Below are 18,551 nucleotides of genomic sequence, written 5' to 3'. Positions count from 1 at the left end.
ATTAACAATCACCATAAACATCAGTTGTCAAGTAGGTTTTAGAGGGGGAAGAATGACAATATGCCATTATAAACTAACTCTGGGATTAGGGTTTCTTCTTTACAATACTGTGTCTCCCCTGTCAGAGATCTCGCCTCTCTTCGACTGTTTTCTCCCCCCCCATGTGTTTTCTCCCCCCCCATGATCCTCCCTCCTGACACCATCCCCAGGGTCTGGATCAGGTAGCAGCTGTCTTCCCCTGGCCACCGGGGAATCAGAGATGACTCTGCAGGATTCATCACATAGTCTAGAAGAAAAGAGTACCTGTACACATTGCACAGATTGATACCTTGTATGGAAACCAGTCATTGCAGTGAAACAGGCATATTCAGGCAATAGACCAAATTCCGCTTTTCAAAGTACAGTCCCCACTAGTTGACCAATGCCCATTTCCTTGCTTTATGTGTAATTCTGTCTCTCTTCACATTATTAAGATTATCCAAAAAGGTGTCATGTAAAACACTGCTACAGGGCAGTTTGACACTCCTGGATTTATGAAGTTACATATAGTGCTCAAATATAGAATTCAACGAATGGTCCACTGAAAATAAACACATTTTCTGTAAAGCACTCATTATGGTTACCATCGAGACACAGGAAGAGCTTTTGGACAATGCTCACCTCATTTTATATTACTCTGTACCTGATTCATGGAAGTGTTTTATAATGGCACTATCCCATAGGAAAACGTTCCATAAATCAGGCCCTCTATATCCCTGGAATAAATACAATATCATGTTTATTTAGAAAGACGTGTTCCATAAGGAACAGGTTACTTACCTGTAACTGTTGTTCTCCAGCATGGGTCTGGCATGGATTCACATACTCATGAATATTCCCCGTCGTCAGGCTGGAAATCCTCAGTAAAGAAAAAATCAGTATCAGTTACTCTTTCTTAGTAGTAACCAATCACTGGTCTCTGGGTCATACTGTCCCCAGCCAATGACTGCCCTCTCCCTAAGCCCCGACACTAGCAGCCCTCCTCAGATTTGGTAGCACGTAAAGTGGCAGAATGACCAAGTGAAGAGCCGCAGAGAGGAAGGAGGGAGGGTTCGCATGTGAATCCATGCCAGACCCATGCTGGAGAACTTGTTCCTTCTCCAGCATGGGGTCTGGCATGGATTCACATGCTCATGAATATAAGAATACATAGCAGTACACACATGCACAACCACGGGAGGTGGCAAGACTCAACATTAAGCATTACATAAAACTCAACATTAAGCATCTCTTAACTCCTCACCAGGCTCACCTTAAGCGAACAGGTTGCGCAGCACTGCCTGGCCGACTCTGGACTCCTCCCTGGAATCCCGGTCGATGCAGCAGAATCTCGTGAAGGTTTGCGTCGACCTCCACATAGCAGCCCTGCAGATGTCCAGCAGGGGCACACCAGACAAGAACACTGTGGTAGCAGGGATCACTCTGGTCGAATGGGCTCTCGGAGGGCCGGGCAACGGTCGGTTTGCCAACCGATGACAGTGCATGATGCAGCCGGAGAGCCATCTGGAAATGGAAGCCTTCGAGAGAGCCTTCCCTTGGTTCACAGGTCCAAAGTTCACAAACAGCTGTGATGTCTTCCGAAAACTCTTTGTTCGGTCCACGTAGAACTTCAGCGCTCTAGCTACATCCAGCGAGTGCAAAATCCTCTCAGCCGGCTATGAAGGCGACGGGAAAAAGACTGGTAACACCAAGGGCTCGTTGAGATGGAAGTCCGATGGCACCTTGGGCATGAAGGAGGGGTGCATCCTCAGCACCACCCTCGTCTCATGGAAAGTCAAGTATGGAGGCTTGCAGGAAAGGGCCTGAATCTCTCCCACACGTCGTGTAGAGGTGATGGCCACAAGGAACGCTGTCTTCCACGACAGAAACTTCAATGGAGCCAAATGCAAGGGCTCAAATGGCAAGCCCATGAGCCTTGTCAGCATCACGTTGAGTTCCCACGCCGGGGCTGGAGCCTTCACCGGCGGGAACGATCGGAGCAGTCCTTTCATAAACTCCTTCACCAGACGATGAGACCACAGGGACAACCGTCCTGCAGTGCTGGTGTATCGGGAAATCGCTGCCAGATGTATCCTGATGGAAGCGTGAGCTAGTCCAGCTTTAGCCAGCGACAGTAAGTACGGTAGCACTTGAGGGGCTGTAATCCGTAGAGGGTTAATCTTCCATGCACGGCACCAGACAGAACCTCTTCCACTTGTGTCCGTAGCACTTGAGAGTTGAGGACACCCTGGCCTTTGCAAGAACCTCTCTACAATCAGCCGGGATATTGTACCCTCCAAACTCTAGTGCTGCAGGAGCCAGAACTGCAAGTTCAGCGACTCCGGGTCGTGATGAAGAATGGCGCCTCCTTCTCTGGAGAGAAGATCTGTGTCCGTCGACAGTTTGACTGGAGGGGACGCTGACAAGTCCAGAAGGTCCGGGAACCAAATCTGTCTTGGCCACCTTGGTGCGACAATGATCATCCTGCACCGGGACCTCTTGAGTTGGTTGATGAGCCTGAGCAGCAACGGCAACGGTGGGAACGCATACAGTAACAGGCCGTCCCAGCGGAACGAGAAAGCATCGCCCTTGCTCCTCGGCTGGTGGAACCTGCTGGCGAACCTCTGGCACTTGGAGTTCGTCGCCGTCGCGAACAGGTCGATTTGGGGTTTGCCCCATCGCCAGAAGAGTTGATCCACTTGATCCTGGCGTAGTTCCCACTCGTGGCAAGAGCGCAGCTCCCTGCTGAGCGAATCGGTAATGGTGTTTTTTATCCCTGCTAGATGAAAAGGCACCAGAAACATCCCCTGGGCAACGGCCCAGTGCCACAGATCCTGGGCCTCCTTGGATAGGGCTGGGGATCTGGTTCCTCCCTGCTTCCGGATGTTGAACATCGTGGTAGTGTTGTCGGTGAAGATCCTCACCACCTTGCCCTTGAGGGACGGGAGGAATGACTTGAGGGCCCAGACCACTGCTCGGAGCCACAGGCCTCTCGCGTGAAGATCCAGGGTGTGCGCTCCCCACCCCTCCAGGGAGGCATACGTCGTCACCACCACCTGGTATGCTGGGGTCTGAAAGTCCGTGCCCGCGGCGAGATGCGCGCGGGTGCCCCACCATCGAATTGCCTGGCGGAATACTTCGTTGAGCGAGATCTTGTCCTCAAAGCTGTCCGTCGCTTGTGTCCAACGGGTGTCGAGGAACTCCTGCAGAGGACGCATCCTAAGCCTGCACAGGCGCACCAGGTAGATGCAAGAGGGCATCATCCCGAGAAGGGACATGATGGACCTCACTCTGGCCATGTTCGTGGCCAGCAGACGCTGTACCCTGCCCAGGATGGCCTTCGTTCTTTCCTCCGACGGTGAGGCCAACTGCGCTACTTTATCGAGCTTGGCTCCCAGAAACAGCGCGACCTACGACGGAACCAGGTGGGATTTGGGGAAGTTGATGGAGAATCCCAGGTCTGTGAACAGCTGGACGGTCTTTGCCATGTGTTCGACGGCGAGTTCCCTTGTCCCTGCTTAGATGAGCCAGTCGTCCAGGTAGGGGTAGACGTGGATCCCCTGCAGGCGCAGCCGCGCCGCCACTGGTGCCAGGCACCTGGTGAACACCCTGGGCGCCGACTTCAATCCGAATGGGAGGGCCTTGAACTGGTAGTGCCGCCCTTGGATTACGAACCTGAGAAACTTTCGGTGTACTTTTAAGATAGGGATGTGAAAGTATGCACCCTTCAGATCCAACGACGCTAGGAAGTCGCCTTCCTCCAGCTGTCCCAGCACGTGCTGGAGGGTGACCATCCGGAACTTCTGTGCCTTGATGTATTTGTTTAGCCGACGCAAGTCCAGGATGGGACGCCAACCTCCTGTCTTCTTTCTGAAGAGGAAGTATCTTGAGTATACTCCGGAGCCCCGGAGTCTCTTAGGGATCGCCCTTACCTCTAACAGCAGTTGAGGTACGTGGTTTTCCTTCCTGGCCACTGGACGAATTCAGGGGCACTTCTCTAGGAATTCCAGAGTGTGCCCGTGGGCCAGGGCATCCAGCACCCAATGGTCGGTGGAGATGGACTCCCACACGCTGACGAACTTCGCCAGCCGGTCTCCCACTGGGGTGCTTTGGTGGGGGCCCGATGCCACGGCCGGTTCAGTCTTGTTTGGAAGCAGCCTTGCCTCCTTGGCCTCCCTGGCGACGACGGCGAGATCCACCTGACTTGCCTCGTCCCCTGTAGGCTTCTTGCGACGAGGAACGGGCCGCTTGACGGTAGGTTGAGGAGCTGCCGCCGAATCCTTTGGAGGCACCTAGCTTGCCTCTGGAGTTCCGAAAGGGCGGCCGCCGTTGCTGCAGAACTCCCAAGGCTTGAGCCGTCTCCATGTCGGTCTTGATGGCCTGCAGTGACTCATCCACTGTCTTTCCAAACAGATTGCTCCCGTCGAAGGGCATGTCCAAAACCTTGGCTTGCACGTCCTGGCGGAAATCCGTCGCCTTGAGCCACCCCTGCCGTCGAAGGCAAACGCTGTTGCCCAACTGGCGGAAACCGGTGTCAGCAATGTCCATGGCCACAGTTATGGCGTGGTCCGATGCCACCTCACCCTCCTGTAGGATCGCCAGGGCCTCTGCCCCCTTGTCGCCCGGGAGGAAGGCCAACAGGGGGTGATCTTGTACCACAATTCCCTGTCGTAGTGGGCCACAATCGCTAGGGCGTTGGCCGCCTTAATCGTCGTCGCCGCCGACGAGATGACTCGTCGCCCCATGGCGTCCAGCTTCTTTCCCTCGCCGTCCGTTGGGGAAGTTGAAGATGAGGCCGATGCCCCCCCCGCTTTCTTCTTGGCCGCTGCAGAGACGACCGAATCCGGGGTCTGCTGTGCCCTAAGGCACAACGGGGTGGCATCGGGGACCCGGTACTTCTTCTCGTACCGGTTCCTCTTGGCAAGTGTCGTGGACGGGTTCTTGAGAAGGGCAACTCCCTTGTCCCAGATGTCATCCAGCAACGGCACCGCAAGGACCGTCTTCCTTTTGGCCTCGCGCCTTGGTAGAGGAAGCCTTCCTTCTTCTTCTCTTCGGGGCAGAGCTGAAAAAGCTCGGATGCCCTGGCAATCATGGTGTGGAAGGAGCCAATCTCGTCGGTTGGGAACACCCGAGGGATCGGAGATGGAAGGCCAGTCCCGTCGTCACCGCCATCGTCATCCGTCGTGGCCGTGTCTGTTCCTGTGTCTTCCCTCGGGATCGGGGAAGGCGACAAAGGCTGAGAAGGCCGTGAGGGCTGAAGGGGCACTGGATGAATTCTCCTCCTCTTGTTTGGAGGGCTTCCCGACGGACCCGGATCAGCCGGGTCATCCATCGTGGGTAGGGGCAGTCTCGACCTTATTTCCGTGCATAAGGCTTGGATTGCCGTCAAAATGGCCACCGAGTTTCTCTGCAGCTCGGGCTGCGACAGGCGTGACGGGCACGACGGTTGCTCCTCATCCACGGGAACCTCGTTGTCGTGCCACCCTCTCTCTCGTCGTCCCCCTTGTCGGCATTCCTCCCGTGGGACCGGGCTTCTTCCAAATTCTCGGTCAGTTCCTCCTCGAGGTTGTATCCGTGTCTGTAATGGCCACCGCCCCCCCCTCTTTTTCCACGGGGGTCTTCTCAATGGGCTTAAAAGAGGATTCCCTGCGCAGGGGCAGGGAAACTCTAGACCCCGAGGTCGCCTCCACTGGGATAGCCTCCACAGGCTTTGCCAGGGCCGCAGCAACTCCCTCGATAGAGGCCTTAGCTGGGTGGATCAAGGCCTTCGCCTCCTTGGGCGCACTTGAGGCCTGCACCTTAGGGGGAGGGTCGCCGCCTCGCTCCCCCTCGGCCGGTTCCTCCGAGATCGACTGGGGCCTCTCCAGAAGCTTAGCCAGGTTCTCGGATTGCCTCTTCCCCGAACCAGAGCGTTGCCTCGTGGTTGATGGCGTTGGTGAAGGCACAGCCTGCCTGGCAGCCGAGGAGCCCGACCGTTCGGCGCTCCCATTGCCCACAGACTCGCGGTTCTGTTGGGCCCCCGTCGCCAGGGCACCCTCGCAGGACTTAGAAGACCGCTCGGACTTCTTCTTCTTCTTCTCACCTGCTGGGCTCTTGCCTTCCAGCCAGTTGGAAAGACGGGTCCGGCGATCCCTCATTGTCCGATCCGTCATGTTAAAGCAAAACGCACAGTCTTTCTCCACGTGCGTTTTGTCCTCGTGGAGGCAGTAAAGGCATTTTGAATGCTCGTCCTCCTTGAACACATTTTGTAGGTTGCATCCAGGGCAGATCCCGAACAGTTTGCCGGGAGTCGAGCTTCCCTTGTCCTGGGCCATGTTCTTTTCGTCCACGAGGTAGGCCTCAGAAACTTCTGGAATCCTCCAAGAAGCGAAACTCAACGAAAACTTCACCCTTGAGGGGCATAGGTAAATCCGAAGCGGGTCCCCGTTGATCGGAAGTAGAAACGGTGGAGCACCGAAAAAATGAGATAAATCTCTTTGAAAAAGCGCAAAACGCAGTAAAAGCTCAAGAGCTATAGCACGAGGACTCCCAACACTTGAGCGTGCAGTAAAAATCTGAGGATGGCTGCCAGGGGCAGCTCTTAGGGAGAGGGCAGTCATTGGCTGGGGACAGTATGACCCAGAGACCAGTGATTGGTTACTATTAAGAAAGACAGATCAGAAACGAAACTTATACTGATTTTTTCTTTACCGAGGATTCCCAGCCTGACGACGGGGAATATTCATGAGCATGTGAATCCATGCCAGACCCCATGCTGGAGAAAACATTTTGCAACATAGCAAAACACATAAGTAGATGCTATTAATATACACAAGTGCATAAAAGATAGTAAAATTCGGGAAAATACAAAATATAACACCAATAATTCTTACAAATAGAGTTTCTGCTAATCAAGATTAAAACTAGTAAGAACACTGTTAAAATACAGGTGTAAAATTGCATAAAGAGCTAGGAGTTGATTACTCCTACACCATGCTTGCCTTAAATACGTCAGAAGAGTCCAATCCACCTTCAAATAATCTGCCCACAATAAGTAAACTGGAGCTGGACGACATTGAACGAAACCTGCCTCTCTTAGCAATTATTTCAAAGTACATCTCCCAATAGATGGATGTACAGAATAATAAAGAGTGAATGAGGTCTGCTTCAGCGGCTAGGCATAGATGGCAATATTCATCTTCCAGATTTCCTGACCAGAGCGAGGTCTTCATTCTCAAAGGAAGGCAATTCAATCTGGCCTTTGTTATTAATGTCCTTTGGTTGGATTATTTGCCCACGTCAGGTATTTTTGTATACAACCGGTCAAAATAATTTCATGCTTCTGGTGAAAAGATTTTAATAGTTCTGGCGATTTCCTGTGCTTCTGGACTTGAGCCCTTATCCTGTTCTTTAAGTGAGTCACAAACGGGGAAGCATAAAATCTTGGCCAGCCATGCTATCCAGACGCCAACCCCAGGTTTCGAGATGGCCTAGAAAGGATCAGAGACCTGTGGCACTTGAGCGAGAGGATGGGTGCAGCTGTAAGATCTCCTGGATCCATAATGAGGCCCATGATTGTTCCAAAGCCCACCAAGAAACGAAAAAACAACTACAGGTCCTCCATAATCACGAGAACCTTTACATTAGAACAAACACTGACCGCGAAAGAGGACTTTGTCCTGAATAGAAGAACAATTCTGTACCTCCTTTCGACTGTAAGCATATTGAAAGCTTTAAAAACTGATGATTTCATCTTGATTGAACCCTACCACAGAGAACGGATGGCCAAGGCCTACTTGCATATCCGGGTGTTAGGCAAAAACCTGTGCACTTCCCTCTGGGACCACTGCAAAAGATTTAGGACTACAGGTGTTTGGCAGTAAACCCACTTGGTAGACGTCTGTACCACACAGATTCACTTGGTAGCTGTGGCTGAGCAGTCAGACTTCCCTCAAGAAGAGTTAGGCAGTATACAGAGTATTCACAATAGGTCAAGAGCACACAATAGAACAAGTAAACACTGACCAGGGCTTCGTGTAAAATAGATATAATTATTTATTTAAAAACCAAATCTAGAAAAACACAAAGGCACTAATAGTAAGCAATTCAAAATCACGGTCACTAAAAGATATACACTCCCTTAAAAGAATATTAGACAAGTCTTAAGTAAAGCCCCACTTATTTTCAGACAGTGGTGAGCGCTTAACGTAGATGGCACTCTAATAGTTCGTTTTAAAAAGGGAGAGAAAAGCAGAGAACAAATTGAAACAGATCCCAACACTTTTTCAAGAACACAACAAGAGAGGAAGGCAAGGTAAAACCGTGAAGTTAGAGTTCAAGAGGCCGGATCCACTTTCAGAGGATCCAAACGAAATGTGTCCAAGGTCACACGGTTGCAGTGCACAAAAGTCTTGTAAAGGTTCAAAAAGGAGTTGGACCACAGAAAGGGACCAGTTAGAGGGTCAAGGCGGCCAGGCCAGTGCATAAGGTTAAGGAGTTATTATTACCTTGTAGCAATCTTTAGAAAGGAAGGCCTGGCGGACACGGTACCTTAAAGTGGTGAGAACGCTCCAGCGGGGGCAGTTGTTCCTGGCAGCGGGTGCAAATCGGTGCTTCGTCCGGGGGAAGAGAGGATCGCGTCGTGGAGGAAGACAGGAGTCCATTGCACTGCCAGGGAAGAAACCAGCCGCGGAGTTTCTCAGGTACAAGGGGCGGTCCGATGATTTGCGGTTCAGTGGTGAGTGGCTATCCGGCTGCCGGGGTGCTTGGCACGGGCAGTTCGACCACAAACGGGGCTGGGGTGCGAAGAAAGAAAGGAAAACTGGTTGTGCCCACCAGTCAGGGGAAGAAGCCTCTCCAGCCGGGAGATCTTCTCTGTCGTCGGGAAGTGGTGAGTCGGTTCTGCAGGGCTCCACCGGTGGTGTCGTCGTGGTAGGTCAGCTCAGCTTCTCCCTTGTCGGATTCTCGGGTCCTGTGGCGACTTCTGAAGTTCCAGTCCCCAAAGCCCTGCTTTTATGCAGAAAACCCCCATTCACTCAGCCTAGCTGTCACTCAAACATGCTAAGTGGTGAGCCGGCCGGCTCACCACTTGGGCGAATCACACAAGAGTGCGACCTGAGTTACCAAGGTAACTTGGTCCAGGGTGCCTAAACCCCCTCCTACGCCCCCTGTGGTACCCAGACAGAGTGGCATCACTTTTGGAGGCTTCTCTGGAGAAGCCCGCCAAAAAGTGGAACAAAGGGGTCGACTTGGGTTGGAGTCACAGAAGAGAACACAAACGCCATTTTAGAATCGAGTCTTGGCAAAAAATACCAAACGGAGAATTAATATTAATTAAATAAACCGGCGGTATGTTCGAGGCTATGAGAATTAAATAATTAAAGTTGGTAGCCTCGAACAATGGGAAAATCCCATAGGAATATATTCGCGGTCGAATATAAAAAGTAGTTTCCACTGCCACCAGCCAAAACTCGATCAGGGGGGACGGAGACGTGCCCCCTCGACTAACAGACCCCGGGGCAATCGAATTGCCCCGACCAGTACGTCCACAATATGATGGTTTGTACTGGTTTCTGTTAATAATTTGGGACTAGTAAAGCCAATGGTGACTTTACATGCCCTGGGAGACAGTAGTCAGTCCCAGGGTATGGAGTCTATGGTGGGGTGTCACTATGACACCCCTGTGTTACTGCATGGAGGGTGCTGTGTGACACACATAGGAAAAACACATGAGACCCTATGGAGTAAAGGACCCCATAGCCCATAAAACACATTACCAGTCAAAGGAATACCATGAATCATGCCCAAGAGTGGGAGGAAAAGAGTCTCACTCTTGGCAGGAGGAAAAAACAAACTCCAGAAATCCAGAAAAGCTGCTGGGGGACTCACTAGGTTAGGAAATTCAGCCTAAAGAGAGAATTCTCCCTAACACCGGGCAACTGCGGTTCAGACCCTCTCACCAGAAGTTTACAAAGATCTTCTAAAAAAGGGTTTCAGGCTTACTGAAATCGAACCTTCCGAACAAAGCCAATCTACTCCCTCGACTACAAGGAAGATCGAGCACAGAAACTCCTGCTACCTCTCCAGAATGGAAGAACTGTATAAAAATCTGAGAGGGGGTAGGCACTCCCGTCCATTCTCGGACCAGTCATCCGGCTCTTTTCATGGCAAGTCTCATGAGCTGGCCCATCGTTATCATTCCGACATCTACGTAAGGAGGCCTAGTCCGAGGCGCCTACGTACTGGCCTCCTAACTCGAACAGGGAGTGAGTCGGATCCCATCTCTAATGTGAAAGTGATTCTAAGTTTGCCACGGTCCACGGCCCCTAAGACGTGTGTACAGGGCACTGTCATCCAGGGGACCGATCTAACGACTAAAGAGAACTCCACGAATGAGCGTAAAGGCCTCTGGGCTTGGCTGCCAAAAGTCCTGGAACCGAAGAGCAGGAAATAGCAACCACAGATTAAAACACCGAAAACGACCGTCCAGGTTAGCCACTCCTCCTTGACAATGGGATCTTGGAACACCAGAGGCCACCTCCATCTCACCCAACCAGGTGGTACAAACCTTGGCGTCTTCGACATCCTTTGTCTACAAGAGACCTGGCTGGAAGATATACCGGCACTTGACGGCTACACAGTGATCATCTCCCCAGCCACTAAAGGCCTGCTTGGCCGACCCTCATCAGGTCTTCTTCTGGCGGTTTGGGCTGACTCCGGCATTAACATAAAAAAAAATATCGAAAGCTTATAGTCATCTTGTTGTTCTCCTCACCTGGGAATACTGTAAAGCTCAGAAGCCAGAAATGACTCAACTAGCGATCATTATGCTGTACTGGAACCCTCAGAGAACTACTAATGACAGCTTTTGTACTTCAGTTGCAGAAGCAATCGACAAACTCCTCGTGGATTACCAGCTATCAAATATAATCATTTGCGGGGACTTGAACGTCAAATGCCCAACGCATACAACGTTTACTGAACTAACCACCAAAAGATCAGGTGCTGAAGTGCGTGGTGTGGCGTGGAAGAACTGATGAACTCGCGAAACTTGTACAACGCTGCCATAATCTCTAACAATGGACCTCTCATCCCTACCTGGAAAAGAGATACTTCGTTCGTGACTCTGGATTACATCTTTGTTTCACACACTATGCTACCCTGAATCTCGAACTTTTCAGTTCAAACAACCGCAGCCAGTGATCACAATTTGCTATCGGTGACCTGGAGTGCTTGCGTGCACTCAGAATCCATCATGGACAGTGAATGTTGAGTCGAATCAGCAACAAACTCGACTAAGACTCTCGGCTTCGGACATAATTGCTATATCTAGAAAGTATAGTCAACAAGCATCCCCAACTGATCAAGGAGGGCCGCTAGCTCAACTACCAACCTCTTTTGCTTAAATATTTAAGACCCAAAGCGGCCTCCTCAGTAAAACATGGCTATAACAAAATGCTACTGGATAAAAGACGTCACTTAAGAAAGCTGCAAAGAGCCTCAATGAAACAAAACACGTGGGAAACAAGATCGGCCCTAGGCTCTGAGACCAGAATCTACAAATCATGGCTTTGGAGCTAACGTGCAACGCTCTACCAGCAGGACTCAGAAGTTATGCTCAAAACCTTGGGCAGTAGAAAAAACAGAGAGTTTTGGTCTCTTATTGGATCGTCTGCCACTCAGACAAATGAGGCACTCGCAAACTCTGTAAGTGAAAACAAATGTGTAACCTATTTCACGGTGCTCTTGAAATCCCTGGGGGTTGCCAAGCAAATAGTGAATAAATCCAACACCATCGAATGGGAAGATCTGACCGATAAAGAAGATATTTTAAAAACCATCAAGAAATTGAAATCGTCTAGAGCACCTGGTCCAGATGGTCTGACGAACATAGATTTGAAACATCATCCGGAGGAGTGGGCAAAGTTAATCAGTTAGATATTTACCCGATGTAAAGATGCTAAATCAATCCCAACATCCTGGACTACAGCAGTGGTTGTACCTATTTTTAAGAAGAGCGTCAGAGAAGACCCGACCAACTATTGCCCGATAGCCCGATAGCCCAACTGAATGATTTTCACCACCCTGCTTCTTGAAAGATTTCAAGCTTGGGCTAAGTGCTGCCCTGTACTGATCCCCTTCAAACAGGGTTCTTAAAAACACATCAACACCGCCATTAATATAATGCTTCTGAACATCATCAAGAGCAAGATCAGGGATGATGCCCCGAAAGTGTTCTTAGCCTTCATCGATCTTACTCAGGCTTTCGATCGGGTAGATTGAGAGAAAATGTGGAAGAAACTTTCAGCGTGGACGTGCCCTGCAACCATCTTGGGCCCCCTCGTCGCTCTGCATTCAGACACAAAAATGAAAGTGAGACTCAACCGGCAAGGTCTCCTCTCAGCAGAAATCCCTTCATATCGAGGAGTAAAGCAGGGTTGCCCACTGGCTCCCGCCCTGTTTATTGCCTTTTTAGGTGATTATCAAGAAACAGTAACAATGGTCCGGGCATTCCCCCCCTAAAATCAGGAATTCAGGAGTCTCCTTTCTACTGTACTCCAACAACCTTATTTTGCTGGACCAAACCCCTGTTGGACTCCAAAGACAACTGAACAACCTGGCCCACTACAGTGAGTAGAACAATCTAGAAGTAAATAAGGGCAAGACTAAAATTCTGATCCTGGCGAAAGTGCCAAAGAAAAGCTTGAAACCCAGCTGGTATGTGGATGGGACCAAAGTCGAACAAGCGGCCCTCTTCAAATATCTTGGTGTAACAATAGACTGCTCAACAGTTGACGCCGGAATGCAAATATCCCTCTGGAGCAAAGTCTGTAACCTAACTGCTCAAACTCGAGCAATCGACAGAAAATACTGCCGGTTCTCATTGCTCCCCGCCCTCCAATTCTATAAATCCAAAGTGATTCCCGCCATCACCTAGGGGATACTTTGGCCCAAATTAGAAGGCTTCCTTTGTCGATCTGTGCTTAACTTACCGAAGTCCACTCCCATTGCAGTAATTCATCAGGAATTAGGTCTGCTGTCATTATCTGCAACGGTAGATCATACCAGTATGCAGCTTTATAGGAAGATCTTAATGTCAGACAGTCCACCAGTCTACAGACTGATCGCCGACGAAATGGCTAAAGGAACCAGCCGCATGCAAAACACCTGGGTGGAAAAGAAAAAATCCTTACTTGAGTCGATAGCATGCACGGAGGAAATCTTGATTTCTAATCCACTGAGAGTAAAACAAAAATCACGACTGGACAATTACTCAAGAAAAAACAGCAAGCAGCAAGTCACTATCTCATCTCCCCCCGACTGCACGAAAATGTAAAGACTTGTTAGAGTATATCATCAAATTCCCTGACAAAAAGTTAAGTAACATTTTTAAGAGCGCGGCTTAATCTTCTCCCGACTCGTGAAATCTTGGAGAGAATATCCCAGTCTAATTCCAACAAATGCAGACTCTGCCCAGAGAATCACCAACTTGAATCCATCAGACACCTGGTGCTGTCCTATCCAGCAACCATAGAAGCTAGGAGTGCTTACCTTCGTCCTTTGTTTTCTTCCTGTGATCTCCGCGAGGAAGAAGCGTGGTGGGCCCGCCTCATCTCTGGAGTAAACACTAGATGGTCAATCGCAGGAGCCAAGATTTTAAGCGCAGCCTTACAGAAAATTGCATCAGCGGAAAAACCAAACAGCAATTGAATGAGTAAGGTTTTAATTGTACTGACTGAATGACGATCTTCATCCTTGTAAAAGCGGAAACGTGGCTATACACAAGTATAATTAAAAAAAATTATAATAATATTCAGTGAGTGGCTATATTTTGTTGCATGATAAAAGGCTCTTTGAAATACAGCTGTGAATTAATGGCTGTTAATTATGAGTTTCCATGGTTCAGACAAGGGATTTCAAGTACATTTGATTTGGATAATAACACCTTAATAATCAGTTGTTACTCCAGAGGTGAATCCAACGTAAAGTTGGTTGGATTAATAGCTCTTCTTCCAGGAAAGTGAATCCTAGCTCCACATGTACCCCATAATTTGACACTGATCGAGGCAAGCCTAGGACTTTTTAAAAAAAAGTACTTTTCTGCAACTTGATGTGAGTCCTTCAGATAGCCCCATAACCACAAGCCTTATTTAGTACTGCTCTGGCCTTGCTCACGTAGACTTTCTTGATCAGGTGATTGGGCTCCGATTCGACCATATTCATAAACCTGGATACTCAGCCCAAGACTTGTTTGAACCTATCTGCTTGTTTAGTGATATGAGATGCTCCCAAAAATACGGACACAAACCGAATTCCTAAATGATCGAACTCCTACTAAGAGAGCTACATCTTGCTATCTGTGCTTAATCTGTGTTCTTTCCTCAGGGGTGGGTTTTGTGAACTATTTTTCTATAAAATTATTATTGTACATGCTGTTTTTAAGTAAGGTTTATATACATGTATGGAGCTTGATTGGACATCCCTTTATTTTGGAAAGATCTACTTCACTGTCTGGATTCATACTGAACTACATTCACACCCCTCCTGAGAGTGTAGCCTTACAGCAGGCCACATGACCACAAAAGGCAAAGGATGTATATCTCTTAAATGTTCCTGTTTTACCATATGACTGTGTTGGTTCTTGGTTTGTACAAGTGTGATAAGTAGGAGCTTTAGCCTCTACTCGTCCTTTTACTTCTGCAGGACACAAGTCAATTCGTCTCAAATACCTATCCATTTCAACAGTGAACAATGTACTTAAGCATGTTTATAGACATATTCCAAACAAATGGCTGTGAATGAATAAGGAATGGTTAATGGTATATTATGCAAAGATTAACAGCAAAGATTAATGAGATACAGCTTAAGTTTAAATTGCACACAAAGAAACTTGAATCTGATTACAAAAGAGCAATTATTTCCCCTTTCCCACTTCTAGCGTCATGCAAATTCAAAACACAGATTTTCCACTTGGGTTCTGTAAAGGATATGCATGTATGAGGACTTTAATAGCTCCCCGTCGGATCGGATTGAAAGGATCTAAAAGGTAGCATGCTGGAGTTGCAGAAAACCGGAAGATTGCCTTCCCTTTGTTTAGGACGATAAAAGTCTGAAAAAGAGCAAAAAATACACGTTTATGATAAAATCGCAGCAAGAGAGAACATGCACGTCTTTTAGTCACTGTAATGGCATCACACGTAAATAGATACTATACAACTGACTGTAAAATGACCCCAGCTACATTTTAAAAGTATTTTAGTAAATAGATACTATACAACTGACTGTAAAATGACCCCAGCTACATTTTGAAAGTATTTTAGGCTACGACAGGAAGTGGGGAAAACGTAACTATTCTACACATTCTGTTAAACATTTCCTTTAGAATTGTAATTGCACCTTTTTAACGGTATTATAGTAAAAAAAACATTGAAACGTTAACTTTGCATCTGCGCGTCCTTTTTGAGTATATTATGCAAACCGACAACTATATACCTACTCCATACTTTACAATAACATAATAATTAGCAAAAATACTCCCAGCAAGACATCAGGGTGGACACAGTAGCTCTGATGACTCACTAGAGGGCATTAATGATGGGAACAGACGAGAATCTGGATTAGTTCTTGCAGTCTTCGAATTTTGTTAGGGAAGGGATCCATGCGGGCCTGAAAACAGATTTTGCGGATCTGTAAAATAACACGTATACATCTGTGGATGAGTGCCACTCAAAACCTGTGTTTTGGAAATGGCTATCTTTAAATACAGGGGTGCACCCAAAAAATTGGGGTAGTCAGGCGCTGATTCTAGGAGCGTTTTGGATAGGACAATCCATCTCTTAGCCACTAGCCACTATAACATTGACCCAAATGATGGAACTGTATGTTGTTTCCAATAATTTTATACGCTTCATTTTTAAATTGTGTTTTTATATTGCAAAGCTAACAAAATCTTGAATGCAAAAATAAATGACAATCAATGGGCTTATCTGAATTACTGTGAAGGTTTTCTATGCACGGAGACTGGAACTTTATATAATGTTTATGTGGGCAAAGCTGTCCCGACCGTTTTTTTGTTTTGTAAGTTTTCTTACATTTTTAAATGTAACTTATGTCTGTGTAATGTTTTATCTTATGGAATTGTAGTCTAAATTACTACCACATTGACTGAAAGACTGACTTTGAAAGGTCCTCAATGCCAAATAATGCAACTGTAAGCATCTACCAGCAATCTTTAGGATGGTTTGGCAAAAGAACCTGTAGATTTAAAACTATTGCCTCTTGATGCCCTTAGGTGCCAAGAATTGTTAGACAAGGGCAAATGAAGATGCAGCAGGGCCATGCCTGCTATATTACCGTGTAGGGTCAGTTCTGCAAATTCAATATTTGAACCCCAGCCCTTCATTTAATCTCTTCTACCTCCCGAAAAATAGTGGAGTTACCAATTTCATCATGCAAGCGCAGGAGGGAACCACTAAGTGACAGACCAGTCGCTCGATTTCTCTGGCTTTGCCTCTTTCATTTCCCCGAGGAGCTGATAGGTGGCAAACAGGCCTCCTGGTCCTTCAACACCATTATGGCACCCTCTTTAATCAGGGGAGCTGTATTGAGGCTTTCTGGCCTGTAGATGGTTGCAGCTTGTTCCATATGTTCACACTTCCCCAGAGGTGTGCAATAAATGACCAAAAAGCGTCTCCGGTTGCTTCCTTCCATTGGTCTCAGCACTTTTCCCTTCATAGGCTGCCTTGTCAGTCATCGGTATAGTAGATGAGGCTATCTTCTGACAAAATGAAGTGGCCACTCTGAGGTAGAAGAGCTTAGGCAGAAGTTGCTGTTTATCCGAGCTCTTTCAAAGACCCTAGCGCTTCCTTTCCCTCCCTTAAGGTGACACTGCATTGACTACATAGCACAAGCAGTCCACTTCCTGGTGAAGAGAGCTGTCACCCTTTCAACCCAGTTCCAGTCTAAAAGCAACTGCGATGTGGCTTTCCACCACACCCGTTGTGCCTGTGAAGGCCATCCAGATCCAGTCACAGCTTGTTACCTGTTGCCCAAAGAAAAACCTTGTAATTGGGGCTCATTATAAGTTTGCCGGTATCCTGGTGGTAAATCCACCAGGATAAAGGCAAACTGTATTACCGTTACCGGCACTCGGTCCGGTGGAATGTCCGGTGTAACTCCCCATTCCATGGAGTCCGATAGGACACATGGGGGAGTTTGCCATTATTACAGGCGCCGGTATTACCAGGCGCTGGCTATCTTGTAGTTGGCCGATGCAGAAATGTGCTGGTTTACATTAATACCGGCAAGTTAATTCAGCACCAGCCAACTTATAATGAGCCCCGTGAAAGTGAATGCAACACTTGTATTCCTTTTTGCACTATACATATTTGGGAGGAACCGAGGAATTCTATGAGAATACCAACCATCTTTACTGGGTAGGCTTGTGTCTACTAACTTAGTGATAGGGACAGAGTTGTCCAGATTGAGTGGACAATACAAGACAACTACCACCTTTGTGCCGATGATATATAGATTGCAGCAGTCACGTTTGATGATGCCTTTGCCTCGCTTTTATTCTTGCACATATATGCACTTCATGTATAGTTTTGAAGATTTTTCGACCACAAGCGCCAGTTGATAGCCTCGTTCTCTTTTTTGTTCCCAAAACTGAAAACCTTATATCCGAACTGGCCCCAACTGATGACAGTCAATCCTAATGGGACTAGAGGCACTGTGATCAGGATTGAAAGTCAGATTGTTTACTCTTTCAGATAACTACGGTAAAAATAACTGCTTGACCTTTTAATCTCCTCTACAGGCCCAAGGCCACTGCGGGACACTATGCTGCATAAAGTAGTTAAGACCATCTTCCATTGATTATTGAGAGAGGACCATTTGCCCTTTAACTCCTCTCTTACCTATGGAATGCCCCTATTGGCTTGGAAAGAAGCAGTTGTGAGACCCATTTTAAAAATTCCTCCTTGGACCAGACAGGTTGTGGCAAATGATTTCCAATTTCCAAGCTGCCATAGATTGCTACATACCTGGAGCGAGTGATGATACATCCGTTACAGATATTTGTCAAGGAATCTGCCTTTACCCTGCCCATTGTGGCTTTTGACCTGTGTGTAATATAGAAGTTGTGAAAACGGCTATTTTGGATCAGCAGAGAGATGACAGTGATGATTTCAGTGCTGGGACCTTGATTCTAATAGATCTATCAACAGCATTCAACACCGTCAACCATCAAATACAAGGCATCCAAAAAGTAGGCGTAAAATGGCTATAGTCCCCCTTACTAAGTGCACGCTATCAGTACAAATTAGTACTTTCTCATCTGAGCATAAAGTACTTGTTTGTAGGGTACCCTGGGGCTCTGTGTCACCTCTTCTTTTTAACCTATTCATACACCTACTGATGGACATAACTTGGCAGAATGGGTTCTCTGGTTTCTAATAACATCAATGACACCCAAATCATGGGTGCATTCTCTGGAAGCAAAGGTAGTAACATCAGGTAGAATGAAAGAATACATTTTGTGCATTGTCCAGATA

The 18,551-nt window shown here is 47.8% G+C and overlaps 1 protein-coding gene across 1 annotated transcript in view; it reads right to left on the bottom strand.

The window, feature by feature from the left end:
* Nucleotides 1-18,551, bottom strand: part of LOC138521307 (sodium channel protein type 4 subunit alpha-like) — a 3,496,387-nt gene that overhangs the window by 2,394,805 nt on the left and 1,083,031 nt on the right. The window contains exon 4 of the mRNA XM_069634046.1: nt 14,988-15,106. Within this exon, the coding sequence (XP_069490147.1) occupies nt 14,988-15,106 (119 nt within the window). The remainder of the gene's footprint in view (nt 1-14,987; nt 15,107-18,551) is intronic.

Source organism: Ambystoma mexicanum, chromosome 13 (genome assembly GCF_040938575.1).
Source record: "Ambystoma mexicanum isolate Mex_15411 chromosome 13, UKY_AmexF1_1, whole genome shotgun sequence".
NCBI classification, from domain to species: Eukaryota; Metazoa; Chordata; class Amphibia; order Caudata; family Ambystomatidae; genus Ambystoma; species Ambystoma mexicanum.
Note: the sequence above shows the minus strand (reverse complement) of the source record. Positions and strands in the feature narration are given on the sequence as shown.